Source organism: Mixophyes fleayi, chromosome 7, assembly GCF_038048845.1.
Source record: "Mixophyes fleayi isolate aMixFle1 chromosome 7, aMixFle1.hap1, whole genome shotgun sequence".
Taxonomy (NCBI): domain Eukaryota; kingdom Metazoa; phylum Chordata; class Amphibia; order Anura; family Limnodynastidae; genus Mixophyes; species Mixophyes fleayi.
Genome location: NC_134408.1, coordinates 94795562 through 94813674, shown reverse-complemented (window position 1 = coordinate 94813674; position 18113 = coordinate 94795562). Strand labels below are relative to the sequence as shown.

Genomic DNA, 18113 nt, shown 5'->3' with positions numbered 1-18113 from the left:
TAACTAATACATGAATAGGAAAGCCAAGTATTGACCTGGAAGCTGTTGTTGAGCTAGATGAGCTAATTATTTACTGCAGATTCTTTAAATAAGAGTTCACCTACATATTGCAAAACTATGGTAGAGAAGCGAGTTATCACAGCTATAAAAAGGGTAAGTAAAATATATTATTCCATCATCGCTGCCCATTTGACATTTTGAGGCTGCAGTATAAACCTGTGGGGGAGAGGGACCTTCCCACTGTTCTTCATGTAGCTTACATTTTTTTTAGCAAGAAACTTTCATATACTGCTTGACCTTTCCTTGTATTTTGCAGACAGTAGGCCTAATTTAAAGTTAAGAGCAAATCCAATTGAAGGGTGCAATTTTCAACTGGACAAACCATGTTGCAATCCAAGGGGTGAAAATGCATATTTTTGCATTTAGATATAATATGGCCTGCTATTGCATGTAGCACAAAATTACTTGGCAGCTTTATTTTTACACTGCCCCCCCCCCCCTTCCCCAACTATAAATTTGTTTAAACAACTTAAATACCCTTCCCTCCCCAAATGCCTGCAGCAAAACATGACTCTGCCAAGGTGCAAAATTGCAATGGCTAATCAAGACAGAATGCAGACAGTGAAGGTCATATTTAGTAGGTCAACAGGTTTTTGCTGAGTATACCAGCTTAAAATGAACACTTAAGACAGTGCAGGGTAATTTACTTAGAGCAGCACAACAAGTACAGCGACTTGCACAAATGTCATTAGTCTTTGTGCACACCCTAAAATGACATCTATTTGCATAAAATGGGCTTTATAATGTACATTTCTACGTGTTTTGCAACATTTATCATAATAATTTGATACATAAATAACTAACACTTTAATCAAACTCATCAACTTTATTTCCTTAGCTTCACAAGTTGTTTAATACACACTGAGTAAGCTTTATTAGGTACTTTTACCTAAAAGCCAGATGCTCCCCAATATATCCTCAATTTTGTAGCTGGATCTTTACTCCAAATAGCTTGTTCCATATCATCCTACAGATGCTTAGCTTGGATTAAGTTATAATAATTACAAGGACACTGCATTAAGATGTATATGTACCTGGAACCATTCAGAACCTTTTGGTGTAGAACATTAACTTGATGAACAAGCCCACAGATTGGTACACTTCCGCAACAAAGGGTTTACCTGATTGCCAGTGATGTTTAAATGTCCTGTGGAATTCACATATTGCTACTAATTATATGGGTCCCAACGTGTGCCATGAAACTACAGCCCATAGCGTTACACGTCCACTACCAGTCTGCCTTGTTGACACCCAGCAGGTTGGATCCATGGATTCATTCTATATCATGGTCCTCCCATCACCATGAAACAGCAGGAAGTGACACTATTCAGAGCAGGTGATGTATTTCCACTTGTCCAGTGTTAGCATTCTGAGTATCACTCGTCTGTTCTATGGTTAAATTGCAGCAAAATAGTATTTTTTATCTCTGCAGCAACACAAAATCATATTTGATATTGCTGGGTAATGATAAATGAGACCTTAATCTTGAGTCATGTACCTAAATGCTTCTGTTTGTTCTGTTCAATTGCAACCACATCTTGGTTTTTGATTACTCTGCTAGGTCACTAATTTCTGTATCCATTCCATAACAAAATACTGTTTTTTGGCAACACTGTTATACAAATTAATAAGTGAATAACCTTGTAATAATGTTTTATTTTATCTTCAATATTATTTTATAGATGTTTTTTAAAATAAATTAAGGGATACAAAAAACAAAAAGGGAAGTGTGTGAGGGAAAAACAGAATAAAAAAGGGTACAAGGGGATACATAGCAGGGTAAGAACACAACAATACAAAAATATTAATTCACCATATAAAGGAGGGAACTAAAATCTATTTTGCAATAGAGAGGTCACATTTACTGGCACCCAAAAACCTCTGGCTGTGTGGTCTGGGAAGATTCTACAAAAGAAACTGCTGGGGGCTGGGGGAGTAGAATTAGAGTTAGCAGGGGGGCTCCCTCTCTCTCAGTAACGTACACATGCCAGTTAAACCATTTCACTAAAGGAGCCAATGCTGCGATGGAGTACGGCATTCCCACCGTCTCCATCTCAAAGCTGTATTGAACATTAGTCACTACTATTTGCAGGGATGGTGGGAGTGAAGACTTTCAAGATTGGGCTATTGTGGCACGTGCAGCAATCAGGATATAATTTATATGTTTAATAAGTCTGTATACACTGCCTAAGCATACTAATTTAATGTGCTGTATGCCTGCGCTTAATTGCATCCCTGAGGCCTGAACACATGAATTAGAACATTGGCTCTAAGGTGAAACATCAGCCATATATAAGTTAACATCACTTTTGTTACTGAGCAATGTAAAACACATGTACTTGTAGAAACAAATTTCTTATTTTTGTGTTGTGTTGGCTGTAGAAAAAAACACTGCCTGTTTGTAACAGTGAAATAAATGTATTTTTAATAGAAAGTATTGCTACTTTAAAGCTGAATTTTTACATAGAACATTTTATGCAAACTATTTTCGAATCTTTAGTAAGTAACTTGATACCTGCATCCCAAAAAAATGTAATTTCTTGATATTAATGATGTTAAATATTAATATATTGAATCTCACCTGCTTGTTTGTGTAATAGAAAACAATTTGTTTCTATTGTGCCGCGGATAGCTAGATGGTGCTTGCCGTTACAGTTGTAGTTGCCAATGCTGAGTACTTTCATATAGGGTTATGTTATGCTGAGGATCTGTCCTTGGGTACATAATGAAAGATCAGCAAGATTACACAATAGCAAGTTTTTGCTTTTTACACAATGTTCCTAAACAAAATTACATTTTAAAACCTTACCACCTAGTACCACTTATTCTTACTGTATTATTTATAGAAAATGAAATCTTTTTACAGGTTATAGGGACACCAACAGAGGACACATGGCCTGGGGTATCACAACTTCCAAACTACAAGACAGGTAGGCAAATGTCTAATGTCTGAACAGTGTGAACATACCACATGCTACACATGCCAAATGGTGAATGTTATGACTACATAATATGTTATATTTTCTGTGCAGTTTTGTGTGCTGTTTCTGTAGTTCATAGTGCCATTTAGCTTACAGATGGATTGACTCAAAGAGTGGGACATTATAATGAAGTCAGTAAGAGTCATTTACAAACTAGGAAATCGGTAGATTTGCAGTCCTCCATTATGTGCACAAAGGGCGTTTAAAAAGACCCCCATAAAATTTATATATAGCTAGTATCGCAGGTGCTTCGGAAAATGCACCCGGTACACACAGTAAAAATTTCACAGCTAATTGCAAGCTATCTCCCCTTTATTCATTTAAACTGCTTGGTTTAGCTTAATATTTGTCTTAAATTAATCACAAAAGTGAGGGAAATTCAGGAATATCTTTTTTACATGTGTTACTTTTGTGTGTTTGACCAGTTTAATAAAAAAGAGCTTTAAAAGTGCTCCTAGTAGTGCATTTTCCAGCAGCTACAAGGTGCACTGTGAATTATACTCTAAGGATGGACAAGACCCAGGGGTAAATGTATCAAGCTGAGAGTTTGCCGGTGGGTTTGAAAAGTGGAGATGTTGCTTATAGCAACCAATCAGATTCTAGCTACCATTTTGTAGAATGTACTAAAAAAATGATAGCTAGAATCTGATTGGTTTTTCAAACCCGCCGGAAAACTCTCAGCTTGATACATTTACCCCCCAATCTCTAGGACATCACAGGTGCGAATTCAAGGCCCTACCAAGAATGCCTGTTAATACGCCCTTTCCACCCATGTTTCTTGTTCATTAATCCTGTCACACAAAATTAAATCTCATAAGGGGCCTAAAGGTGTTGATCACCTAAAACTAAAAATGATTCTAGACGACCTGTTGGTGTTACATATGATATGGCAATAGATACTGTGTGGAACCAAGCATAGCAAGTTGCAATGTGAACACAATTTTGGCATACAGTATTGCCTGTCTGTATACCCTTGGACTATTTGGTGTACACAGAGACAGGATGATATTAATTGAAACTACACCTAGCTGTGTTTGATTCCACACAGCAGACTGCAGTGAGAAGACTGCTGTCAGGAGTGAAGAAATCGGTGGGCGAGTGGACCACAGTCACCTCCTGCAGTGAGCCGTGTGATTTCAGTATGTCTTGCCCACAGGCAATACATAGTTTTAGGAGATAGCCTTAAATATCTTTATAATTGGGCATCATATTGCAAATTATTGCTGTAGAAACAAAATTAAACAGCTGCCTCCGGCATGCTTCCAGTCATATATAAAATTGACAAACGAAATGGGAAGGAAGAATGGTGCTTGGGAGAATGATCCTAAATTATAGGCATAGGAAGTTCTTATCAACATTTGGCACCATACATCACTTATCAACTGAAGATCCCTGTTGTTTACCAGACTGGTATTAAATACTGACATTATTCTGCCTGTACAACAATTTGTTACATTCTTTCAGTTCCGAGACAACTAAATGGGAATATTTAAGCAATAAATAAGTAAAATCTAATGTCAGAATATATTGCTGTACAATATTTCCTTGTTTTATTTACAATTGTACAAAATCAAAAGGTTGTCATTATTTCATTTTTCCTTTCAGTCATAAGACATAATATAAAAAAAATATTATTAGCCATAATCCATTTAAATCAATTTAATGCAAACATATTCTGGAAAAATACAAATTGTATATCGTTTAATGTATGTATCATTAAAAATGTTTCATATAAAGCGAGCTGCAATCAATGTTGTCACTGCTAAATATATACAGTGTATATACAGTATTATGTGTATGCTTTTCTTTTTAGTACAATAATTGTATATATAATACCACCATATATGATCAAGTTGTAAAGTTGCTTTGAGTATTTTTTGACACTATTTAATTAATACAATTGGCTAAATATATAATACATTAACTTGCACATTTTAATAAACTAATGGGTTCATTTAGAGTTGGACATACAACAACTTTTTTTGCATAAAATACACATTACCATTCTCCATCGGCGTGCAAGCAATGCTTACGCTTATGTCAGTATCCAGATTTTTGCATATTGTTTTACCTTTTACCCTGGAGAGGTAGACTGATACAGTAAGAGCATGTTTATGTAATTAAAACATAATGAGAAGTGGATGCATCCACAAATACGCCGTTTAGGAGAACTAGCTCTTGTGGCTATCTGAGGGCTGATGCTATGATACGCGATGTGGATAATGACAGTGTCTAGCTGCCTCTGATGGAATGTTTACGCATTGACACCTGCATCTGACAGTACTTGATATAATTTAGCTGCAAGGCTAATGATTTAAGTTGTGACCAATGGATGTCGGGTGGGCGTGATGACATCACGCCCGACATGCACTGCGAGCACCGCACGGAGGAGGAGACCAGGGAGGGAGCCGGATCGCCAGCTGATCACAGGATTTTTTTTTTGCGCTGCCTCTGACGGGCCCCCTGGGCTGCAGGGCCCCCGGGCACCTGCCCATTGTGCCCAATGGGAGAGATGGCCCTGCGTAAGTACACGCATTGTACGTCAGACGTACAGTATGTCTAGTGCAAATGCTACATGCGTCTTGAGATGTGTCCAACTCATCATATACATGTAAGTGCAACTTCTATGCACATTCAGTGCGCAAATGTTTCCTACGCTAGATGAGTCCCTAAATGTACAATATTTATTTTCAAGTACTGGGCCCATGTTATTCCTGATTGGTTGATTCAGTCCAGCCAATCACAGAACCCCAACATTTTTAATTTGTTCCTTTTCCCATATTTTTAAAGTATAATGTATATATTATTATTATGATTTATTTCTTATAATATAATTTCAGGCTGCAGTTTATGTTGAGTCTGCCCTGCATACCAGAAATACAACCTCAGCAGACACTTATAAGAATGAATCAAGGTGATCAGCTTGGACAACACTTTATTAGAATACACATATTGTTGTCTTAGTCTTCTGTGTGCAAAAAACATCAAAAGCTGTTTTAGGTATTTCTTAGCCATTCAGACAGTTTTGCCACAAGACCTACTGTATAAGCCAGGTTAGTAGCCTTAATAACCATGGGAAAGAATCAAAAGTCCTATTAGAGGAATCAGAAACTAGAGTGGGAGGAATGAAGGGCTTTGTGATTTATCAGAGCATAGTAACATCACCTGAAAGAAAGGGGTGTTACTTGTGACCCTCTAGAAGTGCACCCTGTTTCAGTAAGGAGCTAGCTCTATTCCACTCTTATCCTCAGTCCATCCTTTCACATGCACAGCCACCTCCTGCACAAAGGATTGGTTACACTGACTTAAAACTGCCACTTTACAGACAATTAGCAGAGACACATTAATCATAGTGGAGGGAGCTGAGATTATTGTGTTGCCTTCATGCTCGGGATATAAAGGACTGTCCCAGTGAGACAGCACTACTGCTTCTCCTATTTAATAATGAGTATGGCTAATATGGAGGTCTGTATTTTTAGTATTATCTGAATAGGGTGACCATTAGTTATTATGTGTGATCAGTCTACTACTTATGACTATGGGAAAAGAGTTCACTTATGTCAAAGCTAAACCAATTTTTAATATGTAGTTATACATTCAGCACTGACATAGTATTTGGGTCATTTCTAGAATTTCAGATCCTGCCAAAACTTCTGTTTGTACAGGTGCACCTCTGTTTTCCAAGCAGTGCTGGCTTCTGACGGCAATATAGAAATTAGGTTTTTATGACACAATATACTGATTGGAGCAGTTACTTTATTATTTATAATGTCCAAAATGTTTACAATGGAGTCTCCAGTGGTTTTCTATTTTATATGAGAATTTGACAGACGATAAGTTCATCATAGACCACTGTGTCCTTGCTACATCCTGTAAATACTTGATATGTGACTAAAAACAGAGGCTAACATGAGGATTAGATATACCACTTATAATAAAAACAGACTATGAACAAAATATCTCTTACTTTAGCCTACTTTGTCAATATGTGTAAGTGCTTCCAAATGCTACACTTGGAGGTGACTTAAGGGTCTATTTAACAAGTGGCAAAAAAAAATTGCTGCGTAGTCACCAGCAAAAGTCTCTTTCATTGCTTTTTCTTTAACAAAGGCTTAATGCCGGAGACCTCTATGGGGACAGCAGCATTAAGTATTTTATTGAGCTGCAGAAAAGTAATGCCATCTCATCTCATTGACTTTTACAGTGTATCCTGCTGAAGACTATCCAGCGTCACTGGATCCCTCATGAGTCCAAGCACTATGAACATGCGCCAATGTTAGCCATGCATGTGCATAGCACTTCCTCTATTCGCTGGCATCGTTAGCCTGCCTGCCTGTGAAGAGGAAAAAGACTTCATGGAGGATAGGTTCTTCGCCGGGGCTCCCAAAGGTATGGTAAACAGCTGCCGGTGAATATAAGAAGTGCTATGCGCATGCAATTTGCAGCAATACATAATGATACTTACCAATCTATAGAACTCTTATTGTTTTTGAAAGTAGAAGAATGTAACCAACTCAATGCTGTGCTAATTTTTGTTATAATTATCACTCACTTTGGATTAAATATGTAATCAGTGGACATATTACTATAATACCAATAAGAGTCAACAACAAAGAGAGACCAGTGTGTTAGTCTGCAAACAAAAAAACATATTTTAATACTCTAGGGCATATTGTTTTGCACCAAAGTGTAGTCATCTATATAGGAGTGAGCAGCATTGCTTTTATTGCTACAACAAATAGTTAGGGCAACCCAGGATTCATCATCATCATCATCATCATCTATTTATATAGCGCCACTAATTCCGCAGCGCTGTACAGAGAACTTATTCACATAAGTCCCTGCCCCATTGTAGCTTACAATCTAAATCCCCTAACGTACACACACACACACACACACACACACACAGACAGAGAGAGACTAAGGGCAATTTAATAGCAGCCAATTAACCTACCAGCATGTTTTTGGAGTGTGGGAGGAATCCGGAGCACCAGGAGGAAACCCATGCAAACACAGGGAGAACATACAAACTCCACACAGATAAGGCCATGGTTGGGAATCGAACTCATGACCCCAGTGCTGTGAAGCAGCAGTGCTAACCACTAAGCCACCGTGCTGCCCTAATGACATGATTAGCGTGGCCATGCTCAAGGTCAACCTTGAAGATCTCTCAGAGGGGTGACCTCCAAAGTTGTCATGTATGGGCTCATAACCTGGTTCTTGTGTAGGCGGGACTCAAAGCTGTGTAATACAGGGAAATATATATATATATATATATATATATATATATATATATATATATATGTATATATATTTATATATACCTTTTGAAATATAGATTTAGATTTACCTAAGATAGAGTATTATTCCCATAGATTGTAAGCTTGCGAGCTGGGTTCTCTTACCTCTCTGTCTGTATGTATTACCCAGTATTGTTTTATTAATGTTTGTTCCCAATTGTAAAGTGCTACGGAATTTGCTGACTCTATAAAATGAAATGATGATGATGGTGATGATTAGTAGAACTCAGCAGAATCTTCATGGTGAATCTCAAATATTTTTTACATTTTCTTCCTGAGTCAAAATTTTTTGGGAGAATAGTTGAGTACAAAATTGTAAATGTACAATAAAGTATAGCAACCAGTCAGCAAATAGCTTTGATGCAAATTACACTAATGAATTTAAATATCTGTTTGGTTATTATGGATTACTGCATATTAGCATTTTATTACAACCTTAAATCCCCCTCTCTATATGTAGACTTTGCTAACACAAGCATTATATCAACAAAGTGCTTAAATGTTTTTCTGATACTCATGCATATCTTGCTATGCTGAATCACAAGCTCCATATCCTTGTGATCAGAGTTTCAGACATGTGATTTTCTTTTACTATATTATGATCTCCAACCAGAAGAGGGAGACAAAAACAGGTCTCTTAACTCAGATCAAAAGAACCAGGCTTCTCTGTGAGAGAGCCAGCCGTTGCATATATAGAAGTGTAAAGTATAATGAATGTATAGTTATTGTAAATGAATCTGAAAGGATAGACTACATGTACCGCCAGGAAGAATTAAATTCTGCAGTAAAAACGTGATAAAGTCACCCTGTGACCTAATATATGTGCAGCCTGAAATGATTCATAATAATAGTTGTTGCATGCAATATTTGGATTCAGCACAATTTGGAAAAGAGCAAGAAGTTTAAACAATCTGCAAAAAAGAATATCCACAAATACCATGTAATGTAAACTATGAGGCTACTGAGAACAGCTTCAAAGCAGAAGTTATAGTAAAAATGGATTTGAGTGTTAGAAATCATAAGGGTAGAGTTATTAGTAGATGGCAAAATATCAGACAGACAGGATGAGCCTATAGCTTTTCTCTGTTATGCATTTCAATCTCAGTTTTTGCAATGTGATCTGATAATATTCAGGCTAGCTTGTCAAACTCCTCACCCATTCTCTTAACCTCCTTAGGGTATTCTAGTCTACCCTTTACACAGTTCACTCAAGACTGAGGCTGGGTACACACTTATGCAATTATCGTGCAGATCACACAAAAAAATACACTGCCACGATCATGTTTTATCGTACCAAAGCACATTGCGTCTGTTGATTTGGTTTTCTAACCCCCCCCCCCCCAAAAAAAAAAAAGAAAGTGTGTATGCACTTACGACCAGCAGCATAGGCAGATATCTATAGAGTGTGCACCGTCACAATCTGTTCAGCAGTTGGTTATGAGAGATGAAGATCACAGATCTGAAAGTAAATTGTGTAGGTGTGTACACATAAATCTGCTTGATCATCAGGACTTTCAGTCGTGAAATTGTTACAGAAATTGTATTTGGCTTAAGATTGCATAGGTGTGTACCCAGCTTTACATGTGATCTTTCAATACACGATCATCCCTTTGACCTCTGATCCCCTGACCAGCATCACTGTGTGACTAGATCGTATAGCCCACTGCGAGCAGGGCCCTCTTACCTCTCTGTCTGTCTGTAATACTCAGTCTTGTTTTATTACTGTGTTTGTTCCCAATTGTAAAACACTACTGAAGATGCTGGCGCTATATGAATAAATGTTAATAATAATTAAATTTATTCCTCAATTCTGAAAATATAAATTCTGTATTACTTATGATACATTTAGTTTGAGTTTGATAATATATATTGTACTTGTACCACAATAAGAAGGTAAATCTGTTGTGAAATTTCAGCTTAATTATAACATGTTGTTATCATCACACATGACGACCTCACTTCTGGGACATTTTGTCAGCAGGAAAGGTCTTCAAACAGCTCCCTTAACATAACATTAAATCTTCTTTGAGACAAATCCTGCTGCTTTATCCCACTGAGAATGTGCTGACAATGTCTCGTCTGCGTGCAATAAAAATATTACAACAGTTGTATGTACACAAGACATCTTTAACCTACACAGCTTGATTACACGCACAAAACTTCAACATGGATTACTGACCACGCAAAGCACAGATAGGGATTAAAAAAGAACTGTAAATTACTTTATTTCACAATTTTCATGTAAACAAAGCATGAAAATATGAATTTGTTTTCTTCTACATAGTTTAATATGGATTTTAAAATTCATATATCTGATTATAAGATAATTTTCATTGTTATATTCTTTGCTGACCTATTGGTCTAAAGCAAACTAATGTGTGCAGTTAAAAACGATTGTTTTTTGCACCTGTAAATAAAGACAACACATTTTTGAAAAGTTGATAGAGAAACATTAATACATTCACTGCAGTTTACAAACTGGAAGAGGGGCAGGTAGAGGGGCTACATTAAATGGTCTAAATAACTGAACATGGGTTTGCTCACAGGCATTTTGTGAAGCCCTGCGCATAAAGGAGTTGTTTATTAAGATAATGCCTTTGAATGTTTTTTATTTCTGCTTATGTTGATCAAATGAATAAGCCCTGAATATGTAAATCTATATGTACAGATATAAGCACACCGATATTTTAATAACATCTTTTGGGGACAGCACTGCAGACTTACCCCCGTTTTCTATAAGGAATACAAAAGACAAACATATGCAACAAAACACAGGTTCTAGCAACATGAGAGTCTAATGAAATCCTTCAGGAGCCTCTCTGGAACAGCCAGACTAATGTAAAACAGAGCACTGATTACCTTTGCAGTAAGAGTTTACTAGACAAGCAAAAACCCTGCAAAATATTCGGCAGGAAGTGTGTGTGGGGGGAAGGGAGATCTAATTGTTCCCTTTCCAGTGTAATTGGGTTTTTAACCTCTTCACAACCCAACAACCCACATTTGAGGGCACAAATGAGCAGCGTTTGTGGTCCGTCAATCGTTCGAGAAATCCGGTTCACTATAGAAATCAATGATTTCTATTTTTGCAACCATACAAGCTGTGGTAACTGCAGCTGAGGTGGTCAGTACTACAAGCACGGAATTACAACCCTCCGCACTAAAGAGATATAACATACAGTTATCTCATCTATAGGTATTTTGTCATGAAATGTCAGTTCTCATATTAGGGTGCACTCTCTGTAGTATGAAAGTATATGTACTAGCAAAAATACTACTTGTGAGAGGCACTCTATAACTATAAATTAAAATGATTAAGTTGTATCATGTAAGGGAAGGGGGAGTAACATTAAAGGATTTACTCATATAACATCCGAAAGGCAGATCACAAAGACACTCAGGCCCTAATTCATTAGGGAAAGTTAAGCAAAGGTAAGTAAGGCAAAACCATATTGCATTGGAGGGGGAGGTAAATTTAAAATGTGATGGCTGATTTATAGTTGGGGTAGGGCATGTCCTAGACCAACTTTAAATGTCAGTATAAAAATAAGCTATCAAGTATTTGTGTACTACATGATAAAACAGCCAGTATTTTCCTTATGTGAATAATAACTAATTTGCATGCCTTGCATTGTAACATGGTTTTGTCCAGTAAACTTGAGTAAGAAAACTTACTCAATTTTTTGCTTAACTTTTCTTAATGAATCAATCACTAAAATTTACTTTTATTCATCATAATTAAAACCTGAACTAAAAGCAAAATATAAAATGTGTGAGATTATTTAGGGATGCAGAGTGGATGGTCTTCTAGGTCAATGTATAAATCTCTAAATTAGAAGCAATATGTCTTCATATAGGTGGATAAACAAGCTGTCCTTTAATGATATACAATATGGTGGCTATCAGTGTTCACATGAGACCACAGTTAAATTCATTTAATTTGTCTGATATTCCGATATTTCACAGCATGCAAAATCAAATTGTCTCATCCTAATTTCTATTAATAACATTGATTGATGTCAGCTCTCTTACAAAATTTTACATTGTGAGACTGCATTATCCTATATAATATATAGTGCTTATTACCACTCTATGATACGAGTGATCTTGTGTTTCTGTTTAGTGCTGGTAATGTTTATACACTGATAAGCATTACCAGCACTAAACAGAAAGATATTTTATCTTCTATTTTATGTTTCATATTTTATATTTCACTTTTATTTTAGGTTTTAATTATGATAGATAAAAGTTAGTTTTAGTGATTGAGGTGCCTATTTATTAATCATTGTTTTCATCTAAATCCCCAAAAACGTCCGGTTTCGGGGGTTATCCGCAAATTTAACTATTTTTCAAATTTATGAACAGTGCATCGCAGCAGATATCATAGATATCCGCTGCTTTGCATTTTGTTTCAAAATACAGAGAAGTTCCCATAAATGTCGATGGGGACTGCTCTTTTCCGCAATTTAATAAGGAATGAAAAGGCATTTACACATACGGTGATGTCCACCAGCTAAGGCATATACAGCTCAGGCACATACAGTTCAGGCTGGTGTATATTACCATGTGTGTACATTTTCAGTTCTTCTGTATGGGGAGAGCATTGCAGTAGAGGGATCTTCGGACATCTTCACCACATCTTACTGATCTCCTCTCCTGTCACTATCACAAAGGTGGTCATATTGTGATAGTGACTATAGAAAAGATAGGAGAGGGGTCTTCGCAGGAACAGTAGTCTTTCACGACTGTTCTTCCTGTTGAAGATTTTTAATAAATACACACTATCACTCAATCCTTATATTTGCGATAAGGATTGAATGGGTTTGTGTTATAAATGTGGTAATTAATAAATTGGGGCCTAAGTGTCTTTTTATATCTGCCTTTTGGATGTTATATGAGGTTATTTGCCAGTACCACAAGCACCCATGTGCATCTGCTCTTAATCTGGCAACAAAAGTGTTAAACATAATAATGATTTATATTTCCTGAAGTAGCAAGGATAGCGTTCGAGTAGTTATTGGCTTACATCTGATAGCATCTCTGTAGAGTCCACCTTTTTAATGGAAGTCTGAATTATTATGTAAAATTACATCACAGCAATATGTGGAATACATCAAATTATATATTTGTTTCTATGGATTCAAAGCATCTGAAATAAGAGATAACCCAGACACTAATTACTCAGTTTCAAGGTATTGACACTGTCCATTTCCAATAATAGTTTCTGGTTTGATTGTTAATGTTTTTGTATTCTGATCTTGAAACATCCAGCTGACCAGAGAGGATTGGCTGCCATTTTGGTTTCTTCAAAAGAAAATTAAACAGAGATAAATAGACAAAAGTAATGTGGAATTTGTGGGGGTCTCCAAAACTGTTCTAAAGCACATCTGTTCCACAGTATACACAGTCTAAATACCATAACGATTCACTCATCTCTGGTTGTGTACTTAATGCAGGTCACATTGTCTGCTTCTGGCATGCATTAGTTGGTTGAGGACAGTTTAAATGGAATCCTACAGAACATGCTCAGGCTGTCACCATTAAGTGATTAGTTGCTATGCTAAAATAATTACGTTTGAATGCTAGATGACATACTGGGTATTAAACATTGTATATTTTTTTCACTTTTCTAACATGAGGTGAAAATGCAGTAAACGTTCAGGATGTTACATTATAAAAATTGCAACATGCATGCAGTGCAGTACAAAAGTAGACATGGTTCATTGAACACAGTAGTTCCGAATTCTACAAAAGCAGCCTAAAACTTGGTCTTTTACAGCACAATCATTACCTCATCGTATGTAAATTGTGAAACTGTGAGTGGGATTCTAGTTACAACATAAAAAGGCAACACTTTTTCTATAGTAATTTTTGTTGTAATGTAAGCAATATAGATAACAATTTAAACAACACAATAATCATTTCGTAAAAGAAATGGATGATATGACGTTAATAATAGAAAAATTATTTTAATGACGTAACGAATGACAGTTTTTTAAATGTACTGAATGATAATTTTTATTTCATGCCAAAACCAAAGGCATAAACCATACAACCATTATATAAATTACATTTTGATAAAATATAGGGTACAATTTTGTCAGCTTGCCTTGAAAGATGTGTTACCACAATTTCCATAATTATCAATCTAACAGATAAATAGAGGGACTCAGTGGTGGATTATGATAGGGGCATATTGGCCGAATACCTGGTGCCCAGGACATAGCTCTGGCATCATTGGCCCATGGGGCCAATTGAATCTCTAATTACTTTGTTCTTTGGTGAGGCTCTGTGGCAATAGTGGCATCCAGGCATAGGTCTCCCCTCCTCCACCGGACCATCCAGCAGCTCTTAGGCTGCTGCAGTGTTTAGTGGAAGAGAGGTTAGAGTCATGCAGTACACTGCACAGAAACAGCATGCACTGCTGAGGGAGTACAAGGGGAGTACGATACATAATTTCTCAACACTTTAATGGAGTCTTTGATGGTAATGTACAAAGAGGAAAACTTGAATATTGCTTTTATATTTATGCTTTTGCTTTAATATTTATCAAACCGCATACCCATGGAGGAGCATGACCCCATTTACCAATTGCATAGTCAATTGTGTAGTTGTGTGCATAAAATTCATATTGTATTTTGCTATAAAATATTGCTCCAAAGTATTGGCTACTATATCATTAGGTCTCCTTTTAATTCATTTAAGCTTTTCAGATTTTCTCCAAAATACAATGGTTTGTCCTTCATTTTGCTCTTACATTTTTAATGACAGTAAGGGATGCTCTGTGTTGTCTTTACTTCACCTTCAAGTTTCATAATTGAACATTTATTACTATTATTAGATTTATAATATATTGCTTTACTCAGTCATATAAAAATGCATAGTTTATCTACTGCTATAATGAGTGAGTAAAATGATTTACTCCATGTCCAAGTGTAAGATTATGGCCAAATTAACCTCCTAAAAAAGTTACAAAGTCTTGCAACATAAGGAACGCCTTCAAATACACACATCATCATCAGTTATTTATATAGCGCCACTAATTCTACAGCGCTGTACAGAGAACTCATTCACATCAGTCACTGCCCCATTGGAGCTTACAGTCTAAACATACACACACTACACACACACACAGACTATGGTCTTTTTAGATAGCAGACAATTAACCTACCAGTATGTTTTTGGAGTGTGGGAGGAAACCAGAGCACCCGGAGGAATCCCATGCAAACACGCGGAGAACATACAAACTCCACACAGATAAGGCCATGGTCGGGAACCAGTGCTGTGAGGCAGAAGTGCTAACCACTAGGCCACTGTGCTGCCCACGCAACCTTAAACCTCTCCAGTTTTTACGATTCCAAACAAAATGTTTGCAGATTTGCATAGAATCTTACATTCCAATTAATGCATTGATTATCTCACATCCTTTCATGAGCAGATAATTGTTTATCCTACAATAGAAGCTGTTTTGCCACTCTCTAGGAAAACATGACACTGTTGATCACTTTCTTCTCAAACAAGTGCTACAATCCCTAGGTCTCCAGGGCACTGTCTTATCCTGGTTCTCATCCTACCTATAATCGCTCTTTCAGTGTTAGTTTTTGTAGATCACCTCTGCTCTGCTTCCTTTATCAGTTAGAATACCACAATGCTCAGAGAAGAGCAGAGGCCCCAGGACTATTTATTCCACTACTCTTAGAAAACTAATTAGCTCCTTTGGAATACAGTATCATGTCTATGCAGCTGATATCCTATACTCAGCACTGGTGACGGGAGGGGAGGTCGTGGGCTGGGGGAGGTGGGATTTGTAGGTAAGTGATCAAAAACATTGATGTTCAGTGGACAGCAACAGGCAGCCAATCGCTAGGCTACCTGTTGCTGTATAGGATCCCACTTCCTGTCTGCCTGATTTGAGCAGTGACGATAGCCAGAGCAGCTGGAGGGGGGTGGAGTTAGGTCTGCCTATACTAAACTATAGGGGGCTAAACTATGGGGAGGGGGGCTGCCTATACTAAACTATGGGAAGGGGGGCTGCCTATACTAAACTATAGGGAGGTGGGGTCCCTATACCAAACTTTAGCGAGGGGACATGCTATAATGTGTGGGGGAAGAGGGCTGTATGTTGCTATAATGTGTGAGGGAGTGGGTGGGGGGTCCTAATATATTGTGTGTTATGAGGTAAGGGAGAGGGTCTGTCTTAATAGCACTTCTGTGGGAGGTAGGCTATTAATATAATGGTGGAGTTTAGATGAGGCTAATTATTTAATGGGTGTTATTTTATTTGTGGGGTGATGGTGGGGCAATTTAATTTATTGATGGGGCTTATTAAATTAAGATGGGATGACAGGACATTTAATTTAATGCTGCTGTGGTTTTGGGCTAATAACTGAACGTGGAGCTGAGTTTGGGGAGGAGGGCTATTTATTAAATGTGAATATTAATTATTTTATGACGGGGATAGTTGTGGGAAATCATTATATTAAACATAAATTATATTAATTTATTGCTGAAGCTGTTTGGAGGGAGGGAAATAGGTTTATTTATTAAATGGGAATGCTATTACTTTTATGTCAGGGCTGGTTGGAGGGAAATAGATCTTTTTATCAAATGTAAGTACTATTATTTTAATGTTGGTACTGGAGGGAGGCCTGTTTATTAAATGTGGGTGCACTTGATTTGATTCCGGGGCTGGTTGCAGTTTTCTAAATTTCATTTACCCATTTTTTTTCCAAATAGGGCCTCCAACATTCCAGGATCCAGACAAGCAGCAGCTGATCTAAAGAAACCAGCAGCCACAGGTAGTGAAAGTGACAAGAACAGGTAGGAGAGAGCAGGACAGTCTGCCAACTGTCCTGAATCAGGTGGGGCAGTCCTGAATTTGGGTGACTGTCTCGCTTAGTCAGGATTTGGTCCGACTACAAGGACAGTTGGGAGGTATGTCCTGCTTCACGCTGTACTGCTCGTGAAGGCAGAGCTGCGTGCAACTAACAGTAGTGCACACAGTTTTGTGTATTTGTCTAAAATGTATCTAAAGTGATAACCCCCAGTCTTAAGTGCCCCCCAGAGCCTTATTTCAGCTTTGGTGATACTTTATGGGTTCTTGCATTGATTCCATTGTCTGCCTGCCATTTTTAGATCACTTTATAGAACATATGGCCAGCCCACATTGTACTGACAATATTATTAATCCTTCCTCTTTTGCACTTACTATATCAACAGCAAACCCTTGGAATAACTCTCCTCTTCACTTATGCCAACCCTCCCTGCACTGTTATTAATTCAAACCACCACCAATCACTGGGCACATTTAGGGCTCATACACAATTGTCACAAAAGTAGTGTTTTCTTGCAGATGCTTGAAGCATTTCACCTTTGTGGTGATCGCAATGGATAGCCAATTATTATAAGGATTATTTTTAATGTCTTTTTTGAAACACACAGTACACATACTTATATGTTATATAGAGAGAGATTTGACTGGTAGTTTGCATCTCAGGATGTCAGGGAAACAGTGCGGTAAGGTGCGCATATGGTGCTTTGGCAGAATGATCAAATACCATTGTGCCAACGTGTTTCGTAATAGTTAAACTTATTAAAGTCAGATATGTTTCTATGAAGGGAATTTTGTAAGGATGGGTTAATAGGCAACTAAAGCATAGAAGTATAAACCAGTCCAAAAGGATTCATGTATTTCTATAGCACAGGACTGTCAGCTTCTTCCCTGCTTTGCTTTACAGATGAGCCACTGGGGCATATTCACTAACCTTCCGGGATT

The 18113-nt window shown here is 37.3% G+C and overlaps 1 protein-coding gene across 2 annotated transcripts in view; it reads left to right on the top strand.

Moving 5' to 3' along the window:
- The window catches only part of CDK15 (cyclin dependent kinase 15), a 225588-nt gene that overhangs the window by 137245 nt on the left and 70230 nt on the right, over positions 1-18113 (top strand). For both annotated transcript variants that reach the window (XM_075180145.1, XM_075180144.1), the window contains one exon: positions 2927-2990. In XM_075180145.1, the coding sequence (XP_075036246.1) occupies positions 2927-2990 (64 nt within the window). The remainder of the gene's footprint in view (positions 1-2926; positions 2991-18113) is intronic.